Source organism: Cervus elaphus, chromosome 1 (genome assembly GCF_910594005.1).
Source record: "Cervus elaphus chromosome 1, mCerEla1.1, whole genome shotgun sequence".
Classification (NCBI taxonomy): Eukaryota; Metazoa; Chordata; class Mammalia; order Artiodactyla; family Cervidae; genus Cervus; species Cervus elaphus.
Window position 1 is genome coordinate 11,800,771 of NC_057815.1, and position 16,459 is coordinate 11,817,229.

General features: G+C 39.9%; 1 protein-coding gene across 1 annotated transcript in view; it reads left to right on the forward strand.

The window, feature by feature from the left end:
* Window positions 1-12,329: 12,329 nt before the first annotated feature.
* The window catches only part of LOC122683673 (cyclin-Y-like protein 1), a 75,055-nt gene continuing 70,925 nt past the window's right edge, over window positions 12,330-16,459 (forward strand). The window contains exon 1 of the mRNA XM_043887563.1: window positions 12,330-12,472. Coding sequence (XP_043743498.1) covers window positions 12,439-12,472 — 34 coding nt within the window. The 5' untranslated portion in view covers window positions 12,330-12,438. The remainder of the gene's footprint in view (window positions 12,473-16,459) is intronic.

Genomic DNA, 16,459 nt, shown 5'->3' on the forward strand with positions numbered 1-16,459 from the left:
CCTGCTGTCTGACCATGATGGAAAAGAATTCACAAGAACTGGATTCACCCCCAAAACAGATCATTATGTTCCCTCAGTTTTCCCTTCAAACAATCTCAGGGACCTGTCCTTAGTTCTTCAACACCACTGATGGTTCCTTAGTCCAGATCCCCTCTATATTGGCTCCCAAACTGATCTCCCTGCCTCTTGGCATTGAGGCCTTCCACCCTTCAGCACCTCCCCAACTTCATCTGTCCTTTGAACAATGAAATGCATGTAGCCTAGGAGATCTACTTAAAGCGCAAATGTGACTATGACAGCCTCTCATCCATCAATTTAAAAATACCCAGGTAATTTATTCAACAAAGTTTTAATGTGCATAGGTGGGTCCCAGGCACTGTACTAGGCACTGAGAATATGATGATTAAAAAATAAAGAAGCCCCACCCTCATGAAGCTTGGAGTTTAATGGGGAAAAAAGATAGCCAAACAATTACACAAGAAGACATGGTTAAATTCTCTGAAGAAGAGGGGGCTCTAGCAGAGGCTCAATCTAGCCTTGGAGGTCAGGAGACTTTCCTGAAGAAGCAACTTGTGAACAGAGATCTGAAAGATAAGTAGGAATCAACTAGGCCAATGCTTCTTGTAAACTCTAATTAGGTTAAGGAAATTAAATAGTGTGCCACAACCAATGTCTTTTGAAATGAAATAATAGACTGGACAATAGCACAGTAGAAGAGAAAAGGATAGAAGGAAACAGAATAGAGTAATAGAGTATTGATCAGAACATATTTCAGGTAGCAAAGGTTAATATTTCATGATATGTTTATAATGAGTTAACTATAAGATGTGTTTCTTAGTGCGGGCTGTAAACTAGCCAGTGGCAGAAGTGAGGGGATGGAAGCACACATCCCAGAGAGGGAACAGCCACTGCAAGACTCAGTGGAGAGAGAGCAGGAGGTATTTAGCCTCGTTTTTAATCTGTGAAAGAACCCACACATCATTCATTCAGCAAATACTTATTTAATTCTCTTTCAAAACAGCACACCCAATCAGAGTCACAAGGAGGAGCCAGGCAGCTTTCCTTGTCTAAATGAGTTTACATGCCATCAGGAGAGAGAGGTATATAAATAAATATTAGACTAAGTTTGAAAAAAAGCTGCAGGAATAAATCAAATATAATGAGAAGAGAATATAAGGAAATTGCTTCTATCTAGGAAAGATCTCAGAGAGCTTTATGAAAAGAGAAGGCTTTTTCTTGAGGTCTGGAAGGACAACTAGAGGTGAAAATTCAGGAGAGGAAGGGACACAGAGGTACAAACAGTCCAGGATAAAGAACAGTGGTGATAAAGGCATGGAATGCCTTTGGGGATTCCATATTTGGGGAATGGTGAATCAAGATTGAGAGTGGAGAGAGGGTCACTGAAAGACCTCATAAGGACCAGAGTAGATCAGTATCTGTCTCAACCTCCAACTGTGATACCTCAGACAACTCTAGCCTTCTCTCCATTGGTTATCCCCTCTGTGAATTGGGAAATATAACTCTGGCCTCTGATACAATCAGCAGAGCTGGGGAAAATAAAATGCACTCAACCATATAAAGTGTTTGTAGCTCACTGGAGTAAAGGTGCCCAAAATCTGCAAAAATCTTAGTAGCCCCAAAGAAAGTCAGTTGTTTTATAGTAATAGGATTAGTGGGGCTTGGGGGGTGGGGGGCATATTTTTCAGTCCTTCCAATCTTATTGTTGAGCTGCCTCAATTTCCTTTTAAATAAAATTTTTCCTTTTTAAGAATAAAAACTAAAAGACCTGAGGGTCATTATAGAGTAAAACAAATATCAAAGCATGAATATTTCTGTAATAATATTATGAACATACCTTCAAAGTCATAGGATCTATCCTCAGGTGGTCCTACCCATCAATAAAGGGTATTATGAAAATCTGTTAATTTTTCTCTATGTCTATGTATCCTGGATTCTTGATTCACTAAAATCTATTAGATTGTAATCTCTGCTAGGTAAACAGAGATCTTGTTTACCTGACACATCTTTATCGCCTCACACAAGTAGACACCCATCATTGAATGAATGAATGAACTGCAGGGTCTCCTCCAGTGAATGAAGCCATTCTCCAACCAGCAAGATGTCACAGAATCACTTTAATCAGACCACTCCAATAAAATAAGGGAAAGTGTCTGATGGACCCAATCACTTTTTCTAGGGGAGGAAATATATATTTTTTAATGTATATGTATCTCTGGGACTGTTGTGGTGGTGCAGTGGTCAGGACTCTGCCCCCCACTGCAGGGGGGCACAGTTTCAATCTCTGGATGGAGAACTAAGATCTCACATGCCTCGCAGCTTGACAAAAAAAAAAAAAGTATAAGTATTTCTAAAACACTGAATCTTATTTCCTGCAGACTGACTTCTTTCTGTCTCGTTCTCATTTTTCTTAAGGATCTGAACATAAATGCTGAGGCAGAAGGTATGGTGATCTGCAGCATCATTTGAGTCAAGACTCAATGTTACAAGTGACAAAAATCTATTCAAACTGGTTCATATAATGGCAAAGCACAGGATCAGGTTTGTCTTCAGGTATGACCAAACCCACATATTCAAACAAGGCCCACAGAGTTTATCTCTCTCCATCTCTTCGCTCTCCTTTCCTCTGTCTGCATTCTTGGCTGAACTCTCCTTTGTTTGTGACAAAGAGACCAGAAACTCTAGGCTTAATGGAAAGAGAGAGCTGTTCTTTCCCCACGTGTGTGTGTGTTAAGCCGCCTCAGTCGTGCCCGACTTTTTGTGACCCAATGGACTATGGCCCGCCAGGCTCCTCTGTCTGTGGGAGCTTCCAGGCAAGAACACTGGAGTGGGCTGCCATTCCCTCCTCCAGGGGATCTGTCCAACCCACGGACAGAACCTGCGGCCTGTGTCTCGCATCTCCTGCTTTGGCAGGGGGGTTCTTCACCACTAGTGCCACCTGGGTCCCAGGGGTGCCTCTCACTGGCTCAGCTTGGGTCACATGCCCATCCTTAAACCAATCATTGAGATTCTATTTGTGTAAGACCTGCCCTGGAGCAAGGGAAATGAGATCAGCTCTACTTGAACCACAGAGAATATGAGCAGGCAAAGTGTAGGAGGAAGGGTAGGGTCCCAAAAGGAAATCAGGTGCCACTAACAGAAAGGGTAAATGATTGCTGAGAAGACCAGACTGGCAGCTGTCATCATCTTCATCTGTCCAGAAAGAGGTTGAAGAGGGCCATCAGATGGGCTGGCAAAAAGAAAGTGATTAAGCCTTTTGCCACTACTGATGCTATGCATGTGCTTAATGATAACAGATGAGATTCAGTGCCAGTGAGCAGCTGCAGGAAAGAGCCAGGAGGGTTGGGAGTAGAAGCCAAGTGGCAATCCATCTCTCAGACTATGAGTTCCCCCAAGTCTATTTTACTACATGAAATGCCCAAACTGACTCAGGCACTTTTCAAGTTGCAAAACTTGCACTCATGCTCAGCAGATATATTTAAAACTGTTTTACAACCAACAGTTAAACAGAAGGAAATTAAGGAAGAAAAATCAGGGATACAGCTTCATGCATAAAACTCAACCATACAATTACAGAGTCCATATTAATCACATGTCAGTTAGGCCTCAGTGGTTTGGTAGTTTTTCGTCAGCAGAAATAAGCCAATCCTGATAGGCAAAGATGGTTGATGTCAGTATAACTGAAAGACTTTAAACATAGGGCCCCTATCATTAATTAATCAAGTAATTACTCTCTTAATGCCATATTTGGTAATTAGGTTTTTAGCACTTTTCCCCCTTTAGCTCTAGCTCTTTATCATACCAACATTCCTTTATCTAGAGGTTCCAGTAGAAGATGAGATGTGTTTTCAATCATAATAAAAATGCTTGTATTTGTAGATCACTTTGTACTCTATAAAATCGCTCACTAGAGTCTTCCAGCAGCCTTTGCAGATAAGCAGGACAAATATTATTCTCCCAAATAACTGCCAGAGTGTCTGGCTTGGACTCAGACTTGCAAAATGCCAATAGAATCCCATTCTCTTGCAGGTGGAGTAAGGCATCGTCTCATTCTGATGGTGGAGTCTTGGTTCCGGGGTGATGCACAGAACAGCATCACCCTTAGTACTTACAGTCCCCGAGGACACAAGTCAGCACCACACAACTCCAAAGGCATCGCATGTGCCTGGGCTTGAGTGGAACCACAATTCTGTCGAGGGGGAGAAAAGCAGTCAAATAGAAAACATGAATTCACAAGATAATATTTCACAAGATAATAAAAACGTGCTTTAATGTTGCTCCCACTCATATTGTGGTTAGGAATCCTTCATGAAATGCATTATCCCATTAGTCCTCAATCTCTGTATATCAGAAGTACTGTCATCTCTATGATGGTGAGAAATCTTATAGGAAACAGACAAGGTCCTGCATTGCTGAGAGACCTCATAGCTTTTAGATTAATCTTTCTCAGGGCTGATAATACGATTAATGTAGTCAGGAAGTGACTCTTTATTTTAATAAGAAAAATATTGGCTCCTTGAATTAATAATGCTTATTGGCTTTTTGCATGACTTTGAGGCCCATTCTTGGAACTACTATCCTGAAAAATGATAATTATAAAAAGGTAACAGAATTTACTCTCTAAAGCATTCATTTATCCATTCATTTAGTCAATAAACTTTCAAGGATGTGATGCCAAGTTCTACAGTGGTGCAGAGTATGTAAAGATGAAAAGTTATAGTCCCTTAATTCAGTGGCTAGCCATGCAAGTCAATCATTACAACATAGTCCAGGCACTGTGCCAAGTGCCTTCTCTGTAGTTTGTAATCTTTCCCACAGCCAATGAGGTAGATATTATTAATAATACCATTTTACAGATGAGTAAACTGAGCCCTGAGAAGGGAAAAAGTAGAAGCAGTGACAGACTTTATTTTCTTGGGCTCCAAAATCACTGTGGATGGTGACCGCAGCCATGAAATTAAAAGATTCTTGCCACTTGGAAGAAAAGCTATGACAAACCTAGACAGGTATTAAAAAGAGACATCACTTTGCTGGCAAAGGTCCATCTAGTCAAAGCTATAGTTTTTCCAGTAGTCAGGTATGGATGTGAGAGTTGGTCCATTAAAAACACTAAGCATCAAAGAACTGATGCTTTTGAACTCTGGTGTTGGAGAAGACTCTTGAGAGTCCCTTGGACTGCAAGGAGATCCAACCAATCAATCCTAAAGGAAATCAACCCTGAATATTCATTGGAAGGACTGATGCTAAAGCTATAGCTCCAATTCTTTGGCCACCTTTTGCAAAGAGCCACCTCACTGGCAAAGACTCCAATTCTGGGGAAAATTGAAGGCAAAAGGAGAAGGGGGCAGCAGAGGATGAGATGGTAAGGTATCACGATATGACTTTGAGCAAACTCCAGTACATAGTGTAGGACAGAAGAGCCTCACATGCTCCAGTCCATGGGGTCACAAAGAGTCAGATATGACTTAGCAACTTAACAACAACAACAAACTGAGGCTCCCATTATTTTAGTGACTTTTCCAGTTAGATATGGAGCTGAGAGCCAAGCTCAGGCAGTCTGACCCCATAACACATTCTTTTAGCTCTGTAACTCATACTTCATATGCACTAGTCATAGCATATGGAGAAAGTTTGGTGGTTGCCCAAGGGAAGAGGCTGTACAATATCCATGAAGGAATTAGGTAAGCATCACAGGGGAGAGAGGATCTAGGCTGAGACCTAATGGACGTGTAATACTTGTTCAGGCTAAATAGCTTGCAAAGAGCATCCCAAGTGCGTGCATCAGGGAATGCATGCAGCAAGCACAAAGCAGGGAGAGAAGCCTGGTACATTCTATGATGGAGAGCTAGATCCCAGGAGCTTGGGCACTGAGCAAAGACTGGAGAATGGAAGGCAAGGCCAGTGAGGAAGGCAGGATCTGAATACCATGCCTTATTATATAAGGTATCTATGAGCAGCAAGTGGCGATAATGCTGGAGCAGCGAGCGGCCGAGAGGAGACACCCCATGTCCAAGGTAAGAGAAACCCCAGGAAGATGGTAGGCGCTAAGAGAGGGGATCAGAGGGCAGACAGACTGAAACCACAATCACAGAAAACTAACCAATCTAATCACATGGACCACAGCCTTGTCTAACTCAATGAAACTAAGCCATGCCGTGTTGGGCCACCCAAGACAGACGGGTCATGGTGGAGAGTTCTGACAAAATGTGGTTCACTGGAGAAGGGAATGACAAACCACTTCAGTATTCTTGCCTTGAGAATCCCATGAACAGTATGAAAAGGCAAAAAGATAGGACACTGAAAGATGAGCTGCCCAGGTTGGTAGGTGTCCAGTATGCTACTGCAGATCAGTGGAGAAATAACTCCAGAAAGAATGAAGGGATGGAGCCAAAGCAAAAATAACACCTTGTTGTGGATGTGACTGGTGATAGAAGCAAGGTCCAATGCTGTAAAGAGCAGTATTGCATAGGAACCTGGAATGTTAGGTCCATGAATTGGAAGTGGTCAAACAGGAGATGGCAAGAGTGAACATTGACAGTTTAGGAATCAGTGAACTAAAATGGACTGGAATGGGTGAATTTAACTCAAATGACCATTATATCTACTACTGTGGGCAAGAATCCCTTAGAAGAAATGGAGTAGCCATCATTGTCAGCAAAAGAGTCTGAAATGCAGTTCTTGGATGCAATCTCAAAAAAGACAGAATGATCTCTGTTCGTTTCCAAGGCAAACCATTCAATATCACGGTAATCCAAGTCTACGTCCTGACTATAATGCTGAAGAAGCTGAAGGTGAATGGTTCTATGAAGACCTACAAGATCGTTTAGAACTAACACCCAAAAAAGATGTCCTTTTCATTATAGGGGACTTGAATGCAAAAGTAGGAAGAAAATAAAACACCCAGGGTAACAGGCAAATTAGGCCTTGTCACCGTGCTTATTTAATTTATATGCAGAGTACATCATGCTGGGCTGGATGAGTCACAAGCTGGAATCAAGATTGCTTGGAGAAATAGCCACTTCAGATATGCAGATGATATCCCACTCTAATGGCAGAAAGTGAAGAGGAACTAAAGAGCCTCTTGATAAAAAAAATTGCAAATCAATGTGTACTCTAAAAAAATGGAAACAACTAAGGAATATTGGATACATATTGGGTTTTAGGTGGCTTTAAGGAATTACAATTAATTTATATCTTATAATAATGGCATGATTATTGCCTCAAAAAAAAAAAAAACCAAACCTTTATATGTTAAATACATAGTGAAGTATTTATGGGTGAAATTATTTACTTTAAAAGAATATAGTTTTAACAAAGATTAGATGAAACCAGAATGGCAAGATGTTTATAAATTTGATGAGTTGTGTTCTTTTCTTGACTTCTGTATATATTTGATGTTTCCATAATAAAAAGTTAAAAATAAAATCAATGAGAGAGACATTAGGAAGGAATAGTCTTCACCCTCTTAGGTTGGCTTCCCTGGGAAATTGGCTTAGAGATTTGCATGCAGGGCTCTTGAGAGTAAACCCCGTGGGAGATTACAGGAAGTTGAACTGGGCCCAAGGAGATGCTGGAATGCACTGTAGTGACAAGGAAGGTTTCAGTAACTCCCAACTAGAATGGCTCCTCAGGTCACCTGATCTCAGGGAACCATGACTTTATACACCTCTCACTACCCTCCCCTTCACATATACATACACATATTGATCTGTCTTTGAATTGTGAGCTGTCTCCAGAGAACAGGTATAACCTTGGAAAAGATTTTCTTTGTATCACCTCACACTGGTCAGAATGGCTATCATCAAAAAGTCTACAAACCATAAGTGCTGGAGATGGTGTGGAGGAAACGGAACCTTCCTGCCCTATTGGTGGGAATATAAATTGGTACAGCTGCTATGAAGAACAGTGAGAAAAAAAAAAAAAGTTATGTCTGACTCTTTGCGACCCCATGGACTGTAGCCCTCCAAGCCTGGAAGGCTCCTCCATCCATGGGATTTTCCAGGCAAGAACACTGGAGTGGGTTGCCATTTCTTTCTCCAGGGGATCTTGCAGACCCAGGGATTGAACCTAGGTCTACAGTATTGCAGGCAGACTGTTTACCATCTGAGCTACCAGGGAAACCATTATGGAGAACAGTAAGCGGTTCCTTAAACTAAGAATACCATATATGATCCAGCAATTCCACATCTGGGCATGTATCTGAAGAAAACCATAATTTGAAAAGATATATCCTTGCCTCCTTTGTCAAAGATAAGGTGTCCATAGGTTCGTGGATTTATCTCTGGGCTTTCTATTCTGTTCCATTGGTCTATATTTCTGTCTTTGTGCCAGTACCACACTGTCTTGATGACTGTGGCTTTGTAGTAGAGTCTGAAGTCAGGCAGGTTGATTCCTCCAGTTCCATTCTTCTTTTTCAAGATTACTTTGGCTATTCGAGGTTTTTTGTATTTCCATACAAATTGTGAAATTCTTTGGTCTAGTTCTGTGACAAATACCGTTGGTAGCTTGATAGGGATTGCATTGAATCTATAGATTGCTTTGGGTAGAATAGCCATTTTGACAATATTGATTCTTCCAATCCATGAACACGGTATGTTTCTCCATCTGTTTGTGTCCTCTTTGATTTCTTTCATCAGTGTTTTATAGTTTTCTATGTATAGGTCTTTTGTTTCTTTAGGTAGATATACTCCTAAGACAAAGGAGGCAAGGATATACAATGGAAAAAAGACAACCTCTTTAACAAGTGGTGCTGGGAAAACTGGTCAACCACTTGTAAAAGAATGAAACTAGAACACTTTCTAACACCATACACAAAAATAAACTCAAAATGGATTAAAGATCTAAATGTAAGACCAGAAACTATAAAACTCCTAGAGGAGAACATAGGCAAAACACTCTCCGACATAAATCACAGCAAGATCCTCTATGACCCACCTCCCAGAATATTGGAAATAAAAGCAAAACTAAACCAATGGGATCTAATGAAACTTAAAAGCTTTTGCACTACAAAAGAAACTATAAGTAAGGTGAAAAGACAGCCGTCAGATTGGGAGAAAATAATAGCAAATGAAGAAACAGACAAAGGATTAATCTCAAAAATATACAAGCAACTCCTGCAGCTCAATTCCAGAAAAATAAATGACCCAATCAAAAAATGGGCCAGAGAACTAAACAGACATTTCTCCAAAGAAGACATACAGATGGCTAACAAACACATGAAAAGGTGCTCAACATCACTCATTATTAGAGAAATGCAAATCAAAACCACAATGAGGTAGGTACCATTACACACCAGTCAGGATGGCTGCTATCCAAAAGTCTACAAGCAATAAATGCTGGAGAGGCTGTGGAGAAAAGGGAACCCTCTTACACTGTTGGTGGGAATGCAAACTAGTACAGCCACTATGGAAAACAGTGTGGAGATTCCTTAAAAAACTGGAAATAGAACTGCCATATGACCCAGCAATCCCACTTCTGGGCATACACACTGAGGAAACCACATCTGAAAGAGACACATGCACCCCAATGTTCATCGCAGCACTGTTTATAATAGCCAGGACATGGAAGCAACCTAGATGCCCATCAGCAGATGAATGGATAAGGAAGCTGTGGTACATATACACCATGGAATTTTACTCAGCCGTCAAAAAGAATTCATTTGAACCAGTCCTAATGAGGTGGATGAAACTGGAGCCCCTTATACAGAGTGAAGTAAGCCAGAAAGATAAAGAACATTACAGCATACTAACACATATATATGGAATTTAGAAAGATGGTAACGATAACCCTATATGCAAAACAGAAAAAGAGACACAGAAATACAGAACAGACTTTTGAACTCTGTGGGAGAAGGTGAGGGTGGGATGTTTCAAAAGAACAGCATGTATACTATCTATGGTGAAACAGATCACCAGCCCAGGTGGGATGCATGAGACAAGTGCTCCGGCCTGGTGCACTGGGAAGACCCAGAGGAATCGGGTGGAGAGGGAGGTGGGAGGGGGGATCGGGATGGGGAATAAGTGTAAATCTATGGCTGATTCATATCAATGTATGACAAAACCCACTGAAATGTTGTGAAGTAATTAGCCTCCAACTAATAAAAAAATTAAAAAAAAAAAAAAAAAAAAGAAAAGATATATGCACCCCAGTGTTTCATTGCAGCACTATTTACAATAGCCAAGATATGGAAGCAACCTAAATGTCCATCAACAGAGGAATGGGTAAAGAATATGTGTGTGTGGGTGTGTGTGTGTGTGTGTATATAATGGGATATTACTCAGCCATAAAAAGAACAAAATAATGCCATTTACAGTAGCATGATGGATCTAGAGATGATCATACTAAGTGAAATATGTCAGACAAAGACAAATATCACATATTACTAATATGCAGAATCTAATTTTTAAAAGAAATTATATAAATGAGCTTATTTACAAAATAGGAACAAACTCACAGATTTCAAGAACAAACATTGTTACCAAAGGGGAGATGTGAGGTAGGAGGGATATTATAGACCAGGAGCTTGGGATTAACATACACAAACTACTACATATAAAATAGACAGGCAACAAGGACCTACTGCTTAGTACAGGAAACTCTCCTCAGTATTCTGTAATAACGTATATGGGGAAAGAATCTGAAAAAGAATAAGTAGATATATATGTATAACTGAATCAATATGCTACACAAGTGAGACACAACATTGTAAATCAACTATATTGCAATAAAACAATTTTAAAAAGATACTGCTTGGCTGACAATTCCCAGAGAGAGGAACTCGAACAGACGCTGAGTGCTTTTAGCCATTGAAGTAATAAGAACCTCAGTCTTCATCCTGGAAATCTGGGCAGCTTACCCTGGCACCCATCACACTCTCCATTTTTTTTTTACCCATAAACATTTACAACAATGACATTTTTCTCCTGTGTCTCATGCACTTGATGATTGTGTCCGTGTTTTGTTTTGTTGGCTGTTTGAGAAAAGTGGTGTATTTGCATAAAGAGAGCATGTGTTGACATGCAATAGATCTGTTGCTTTAAATTCATCTTGCAAGTGGTTTTCATTGAAATAGCAGGAAACTAATGTCCTTTTAAAACTTTATTAAAATCATCTGGATATGCTTAATCTAGTAAAAGCAGAGTACACGGCTGCTGGACTTCCTATAGATTTAGATATGGAGCAGAAAGAGGCTTAAGTGATACCCTACATTTGAAACTGTGTAGAAAGATGTTATTGGCCTCAAAAAATATGTCCCTTATGAAGTAGATTCACAACTAGCATCCCTGCACCATTTCTGTTTGCATGACTTTTTGAATGTCTCTGGCATTCTGTCCTACTTGGTCTCTTCATTCTCCGTGTGGGTTCATATACATCATTGCTGTTTTTTCTAGAATTGCTGCCTTTCCTTGTTCAGTCTAAGACTTTCCGCTTCTCCACTCAAGAAAGGTCAATTCTGAAGTGAACCTTTACAAAGAGCTGTATCACCCTGAGCCTCAGAATCATTTCAACTTTGTCTTCAAAAATTTGACCCTTCATCATAATTGAGTTCTACTTAGTCTAGCCATTTTCATGATTAATTATAGATGGGAACTCTGGGCTAGATGGTGCAGCCATGTTTAATGAGGTCACTCAGATGGTCAGGCCGCTTTCTAGGGCACTGTGATCTTTTACTTACTTTTGGCAAAAAAAAAAAAAAAAAAAAAAAGATCAAATAATTTACACCATGTTGTTGAGTTACTTTAGAAAAAATGACACCAGTGTTCATTAAGGATGTAAATACCTATAAATCCACTTAAACACATGCCTTCTACATTGAAAGCCACCCTGGAACCTTGATTACATTTGATTTTAGGGCTTTGAAATGCAAAGCAACACGCTGAACACTGTTGGATGAAACTGTTCCTGAAGTGGAGAACTAGGAGGAAGTCTTAAATAGCGTTACTCCAGCCAACATACACAAACTTAACATTGCTTTTTGAACCTATGGCCATGTGCATTAAAGATGAATATTTTGCCTTTGAAAAATTAATGTCCCAGAGCTCTTGCAACCATTGTTTTTTTGTGAAATGGAGTATGCAAAATGTCTTTTAAAAATGCAGCCTTTTGGTGAATAGATTGTTTCTCCTCTTTTTGGGCTGTGTTACTCATTGGAAAGCCCCCTAAAGGAGCATTAAGCAAATGAGCAAATAGCTTTAAAAATCCTGTTACCATACTCAGAGGAACCTGGAGATGGATGGAGTCAGTGAGCGAGACCAATTTTCATCCTTGTGTGAAACAAATAAAGTGTCTCTTTCTCCTCTTTTCTTTTCTTGATCTTTTAAAAATGTAAAGGCTCACTGCTTTTTCTTGTTTAACAGATTTAAGTTTAAACAAAGAAGGCTTCTTTGAAAGGTCCAAGTAAGAAATGCCAAGCTAAGGAGGATGGAGCTGGCCTGGGAGCTTTGTGAGTTATCAGGTAAATGTTATGTCTGGAGTAGAGACTAAGATAACCAAGCCTCGTGGGGTCTTGGATCAATTTAATTTTGATAAATGACCAGTTTGGTAAATATTATTTACATTACTCCATAAGTCAGGTCTGTTTCTGATCCACTCATGTTTGAACAACTCGCATCATTGACTGTGGAAATAGCTTCTCAAGTAATCCCCATGGGCTGGCTTACCCCACTGTTAGCTCACAGTTAGAAGGATAATTAGGAATGAGGGTGCTTGGCTTTTGAACTAAAAATGAAAGCATGGGCAAAAGGCTCAGTAATCTATATTTGAAGCAGTTCTTGAGCCACAAGAACTCAATATTCCCAGCAATCTACAGAAGTGGTGGTATTTTAAAATTCTGCATCTGCTTTAAAAAATGACGTTCTTAAATATTACAAGATTTAAAAAGAAAAACAGTTTTTAAGCATAGTCCTATCCCTTTAACACACTATTTTATCTATCTGTATTTTCTACTCTCTATCTATATAGGTTATATGTTTATTGATTCACTCACTCCTTCATTCTGCAAGTGTTTAAATACTTAGAATGCATCAGTTAGTAGTTAATGCCAGAGATTAACCAACATTTTCTGTAGTGAGCCAACCACATAGTAAAAGGTTTTGAGGGCCACCCAATCTTTGTCACAACTTCTCAGGTCAGGTGTTATAGGGCAAAAGCAGTTAAAGACAATATGTGAACACACAGATCTGATAGTTTCCCCATAAAACTTTATTTACAAAGCAGGCAGTATGTTGGATTTGGCCAGCTGGTCACAGTTTAACTAAACTGTGGCATAAAACCATGGCATCCAAGAGCCAGACAAAATATTAGATAAAGTCCCATTGAACATACACTGTAATTGGGGAGGGCAAATAGTAAATAACAAATAAATGGTCTCAGTGAATAAATAGTACAAATGAAAGAAACTATTAGGTTGGTGCAAAAGTAATTATTTATGGATGCTAAGTTTTAAATCACTGTAACTAGGCTCAAACACATGTTTATTAATCAAAATAAGAACCATTACAATCAACACATTTTTGCCAATGAGAAATTAGTTTGTTTATTACTATAGCATAAAAACTTATGCTTTGGGATTCGATGAAGTCTTGGATAGCTTTTTCTGCATCCTGCTGGTTGTGGAAGCATTTTCCGTACAAAAAGTTGTCAAGATGCTTGAAGAAGTGGTAGTCAGTTGGACAGAGGTCACATGGATATTGCACCTCAGACAAAAATTGTAGCCCAGTTTGTTCACCTTTTGAAGCATTGGTTGTGTGATATGCAGCCAGGTCACAGAAAAGAATTGGGCCCTTTTTGTTGACCACCACTGATTGCAGGAGTTGTAGTTTTTTGTGCATCTCATTGATTTGCTGAGCATACTTCTCAGATGTAATGGTTTCACTAGGATTCAGAAAGCTGCAGTGGATTAAACTAGCAGCAAACCATGAAACAGTGCCCATGACACTTTTATTGGTGCAAGTTTGGCTTTGGAGATTGTTCTCAGTCCAGCCACTGAACTGGTCATCACTGGTTGTTACATAAAATTCACATTGTTGTTGCATAGAGCTGTTGCATAGGGTAAGAGAAAATGACACTTCTAAAAGAAACTGTTTATTTGATTTGCAGTCAGCTCTTGAGACACCCATTTATCAGTTTTTTCATCTTTCCAATTTGCTTCAAATGCCAAATGACCATAGGATGGTCGATGTTGAGTTCTTCAGCAACTTTGCATGTAGTTGAAAGAGGATTAGCTTCAGTGATCCTCTCAGTTGGTCGTTGTACACTTCCAATGGCTAGCCTCTGCTGCACTCCTCATCTTCACGGCTCTAATCTACTTTGCAAAACTACTTGAACCTCCAGTGCACTGTATGTTCATTAAAAGTTTCTGGGCCAAATGCATTGTTGAAGTCATAGTTGTCTCCACTGCTTTATGACCCATTTTGTGCTCAAATAAGATCATTTGAATTGATTTTTGTCTAACATCATTTCCCTAGTCTAAAATACATATAAAATAAACACCAAGGAATAATTCATTAGCAAAAAATATAAAGCAAGAAATGCACGTTAAAATAATGTATAACAAACCACATTTATTTAAGAATGTATTCCAATATCAAATGGCAAAATTCAGTAATGCAAAACCAAAATTATTTTTGCACCAACCTAATATTCCTTCCTCTGTGTCATACATGTAGCTAAATCTAATTGATGAGCATATATATGAAGGAAAGATATCAAGGTAATAAAAGATATCAAGATAATAAACTTTTTCTAAATTCTTTGTTTCTGCTTTGGACAGAGAAACCCAAGAATTTTAAAGTAGGGCAAAAATCAGAAGCAAGGAATGTAAATGTAAAGAGTGTTTGCCTTTTGGTAAGAAAATTTTTGTTAGCTTTAGGCACCCAGCTTTCTGGGTAGTCCTGAAAATCAGGGTCTGAAGAAAGGAGCAGACAAATGGGAACCTCATTCTTCCTGCTCAGGGCCTGTGTTTTGCCACTCAGCAGCAGCCCTTCATAATTAAGTCAGTTAAGAAACAAGGTAGCTCAGACATAGAAGCTCGTGTTCAAATCCATCAGGCACGGATTGTAAATGGCACAGTGCATGCAAAGCACAGTACATGGTACAACGTTATAAAGAGGATATACTGATGAATGTGACAGATCCCTGTCTTTGTAGTTGGAGGGAGAGACAGGGACCTGGCAGATAGGACAGATTGAAGGCCAAGGTATCACGTGATAGAGTAGGGTGTGTGTGTGTGTGTGTGTGTGTGTGACTGAAGGCCAAGGTATCAAGTGATAGAGTAGGGTGTGTGTGTGTGTGTTAGTTGCTCAGTCGTGTCTGACTCTTTGTAACACCATGGACTGTAGCCCACCAGGTTCCTCTGTCCATGGGATTCTCCAAGCAGGAATACTGGAGTGGGTAGCCATTCCCTTCTCCAGGGGATCTCCCCAATCCAGGGATCAAATCCAGGTCTCCTGAGTAGCAGGCAGATTGTTGATCGTCGGAGCCACCAGGAAAGTCCATGATAGACTATATGGGAGGTCAACTCCTACTCTTCCCTCATCTTCAGCATAGAGGAAGGGCTTACCCCCCATCCCATGCCTCAGGAAGGGATTGCACTGGAAATATGTATTCCCTTCTCTTTCAGAAATATTTTCTTCTCGTATGCTCTTCCCCTGGGGAAGAACAGTAATCTTTCTGGTGGATGAGATTGGAAAAGTATAGAGTGCGGCATTTTCGGTACTCTTTTTTTTTTTAGATGCTGGTCATGGCAAACATATTTCTACGTGCCAGATACCAACATTTTCATTTCTTTAATCCTCACAGCAGTCCTGTGAGGTAGCACTTTATCATTCCCATCTTCTAGGTGAGGAGATTAACTCATAGAAGCTCTGAGGGACTTGTATGTCTGCTTGGCTGATGAATGGCACAGCCAGGTATAGTCACTCAATCAAACTCCAGGATCCTTGCTCTCAATTCCTCCCCTCTCTGGTTCCAGGGAAGAGTGAAAGTGTACTGTTCACTTCTTCCATGACATAAGCATACCAGAATCAGGGCAGGGTCCTGGTCTTGCTCGAACCCTCTGTGTTCCTGATGGAGGCACAAGAGCAATTTCGAGGTGTAAATATAAAGGTTTCCTTCAGTTAAGGGTATCCATTGCTAGATTTGGTGCAAGTGGGCAGAAAAGCCAATCATGTTCTTAAATTCAGCAACATTGGTGATAAAGCTAATATTTCTATCTCTCTTGATTTAACTGCTGTATCTCTTTCCCAAAATTTTGGTGCCCAGCCAACTCAGAGGAAAAACGGTGATTAATTCTCACCCCAGACTCCCATCATAAGTATGAATAATAGCAGTAGTAAAAAATATCCAACAACAAATATGGTATAGCAGACATTGTGATGAGTGCTTTAGGTATGTATCATCTCTTTGCATCTTCACCACAATCTCAAATGAGTAGATACTCCAT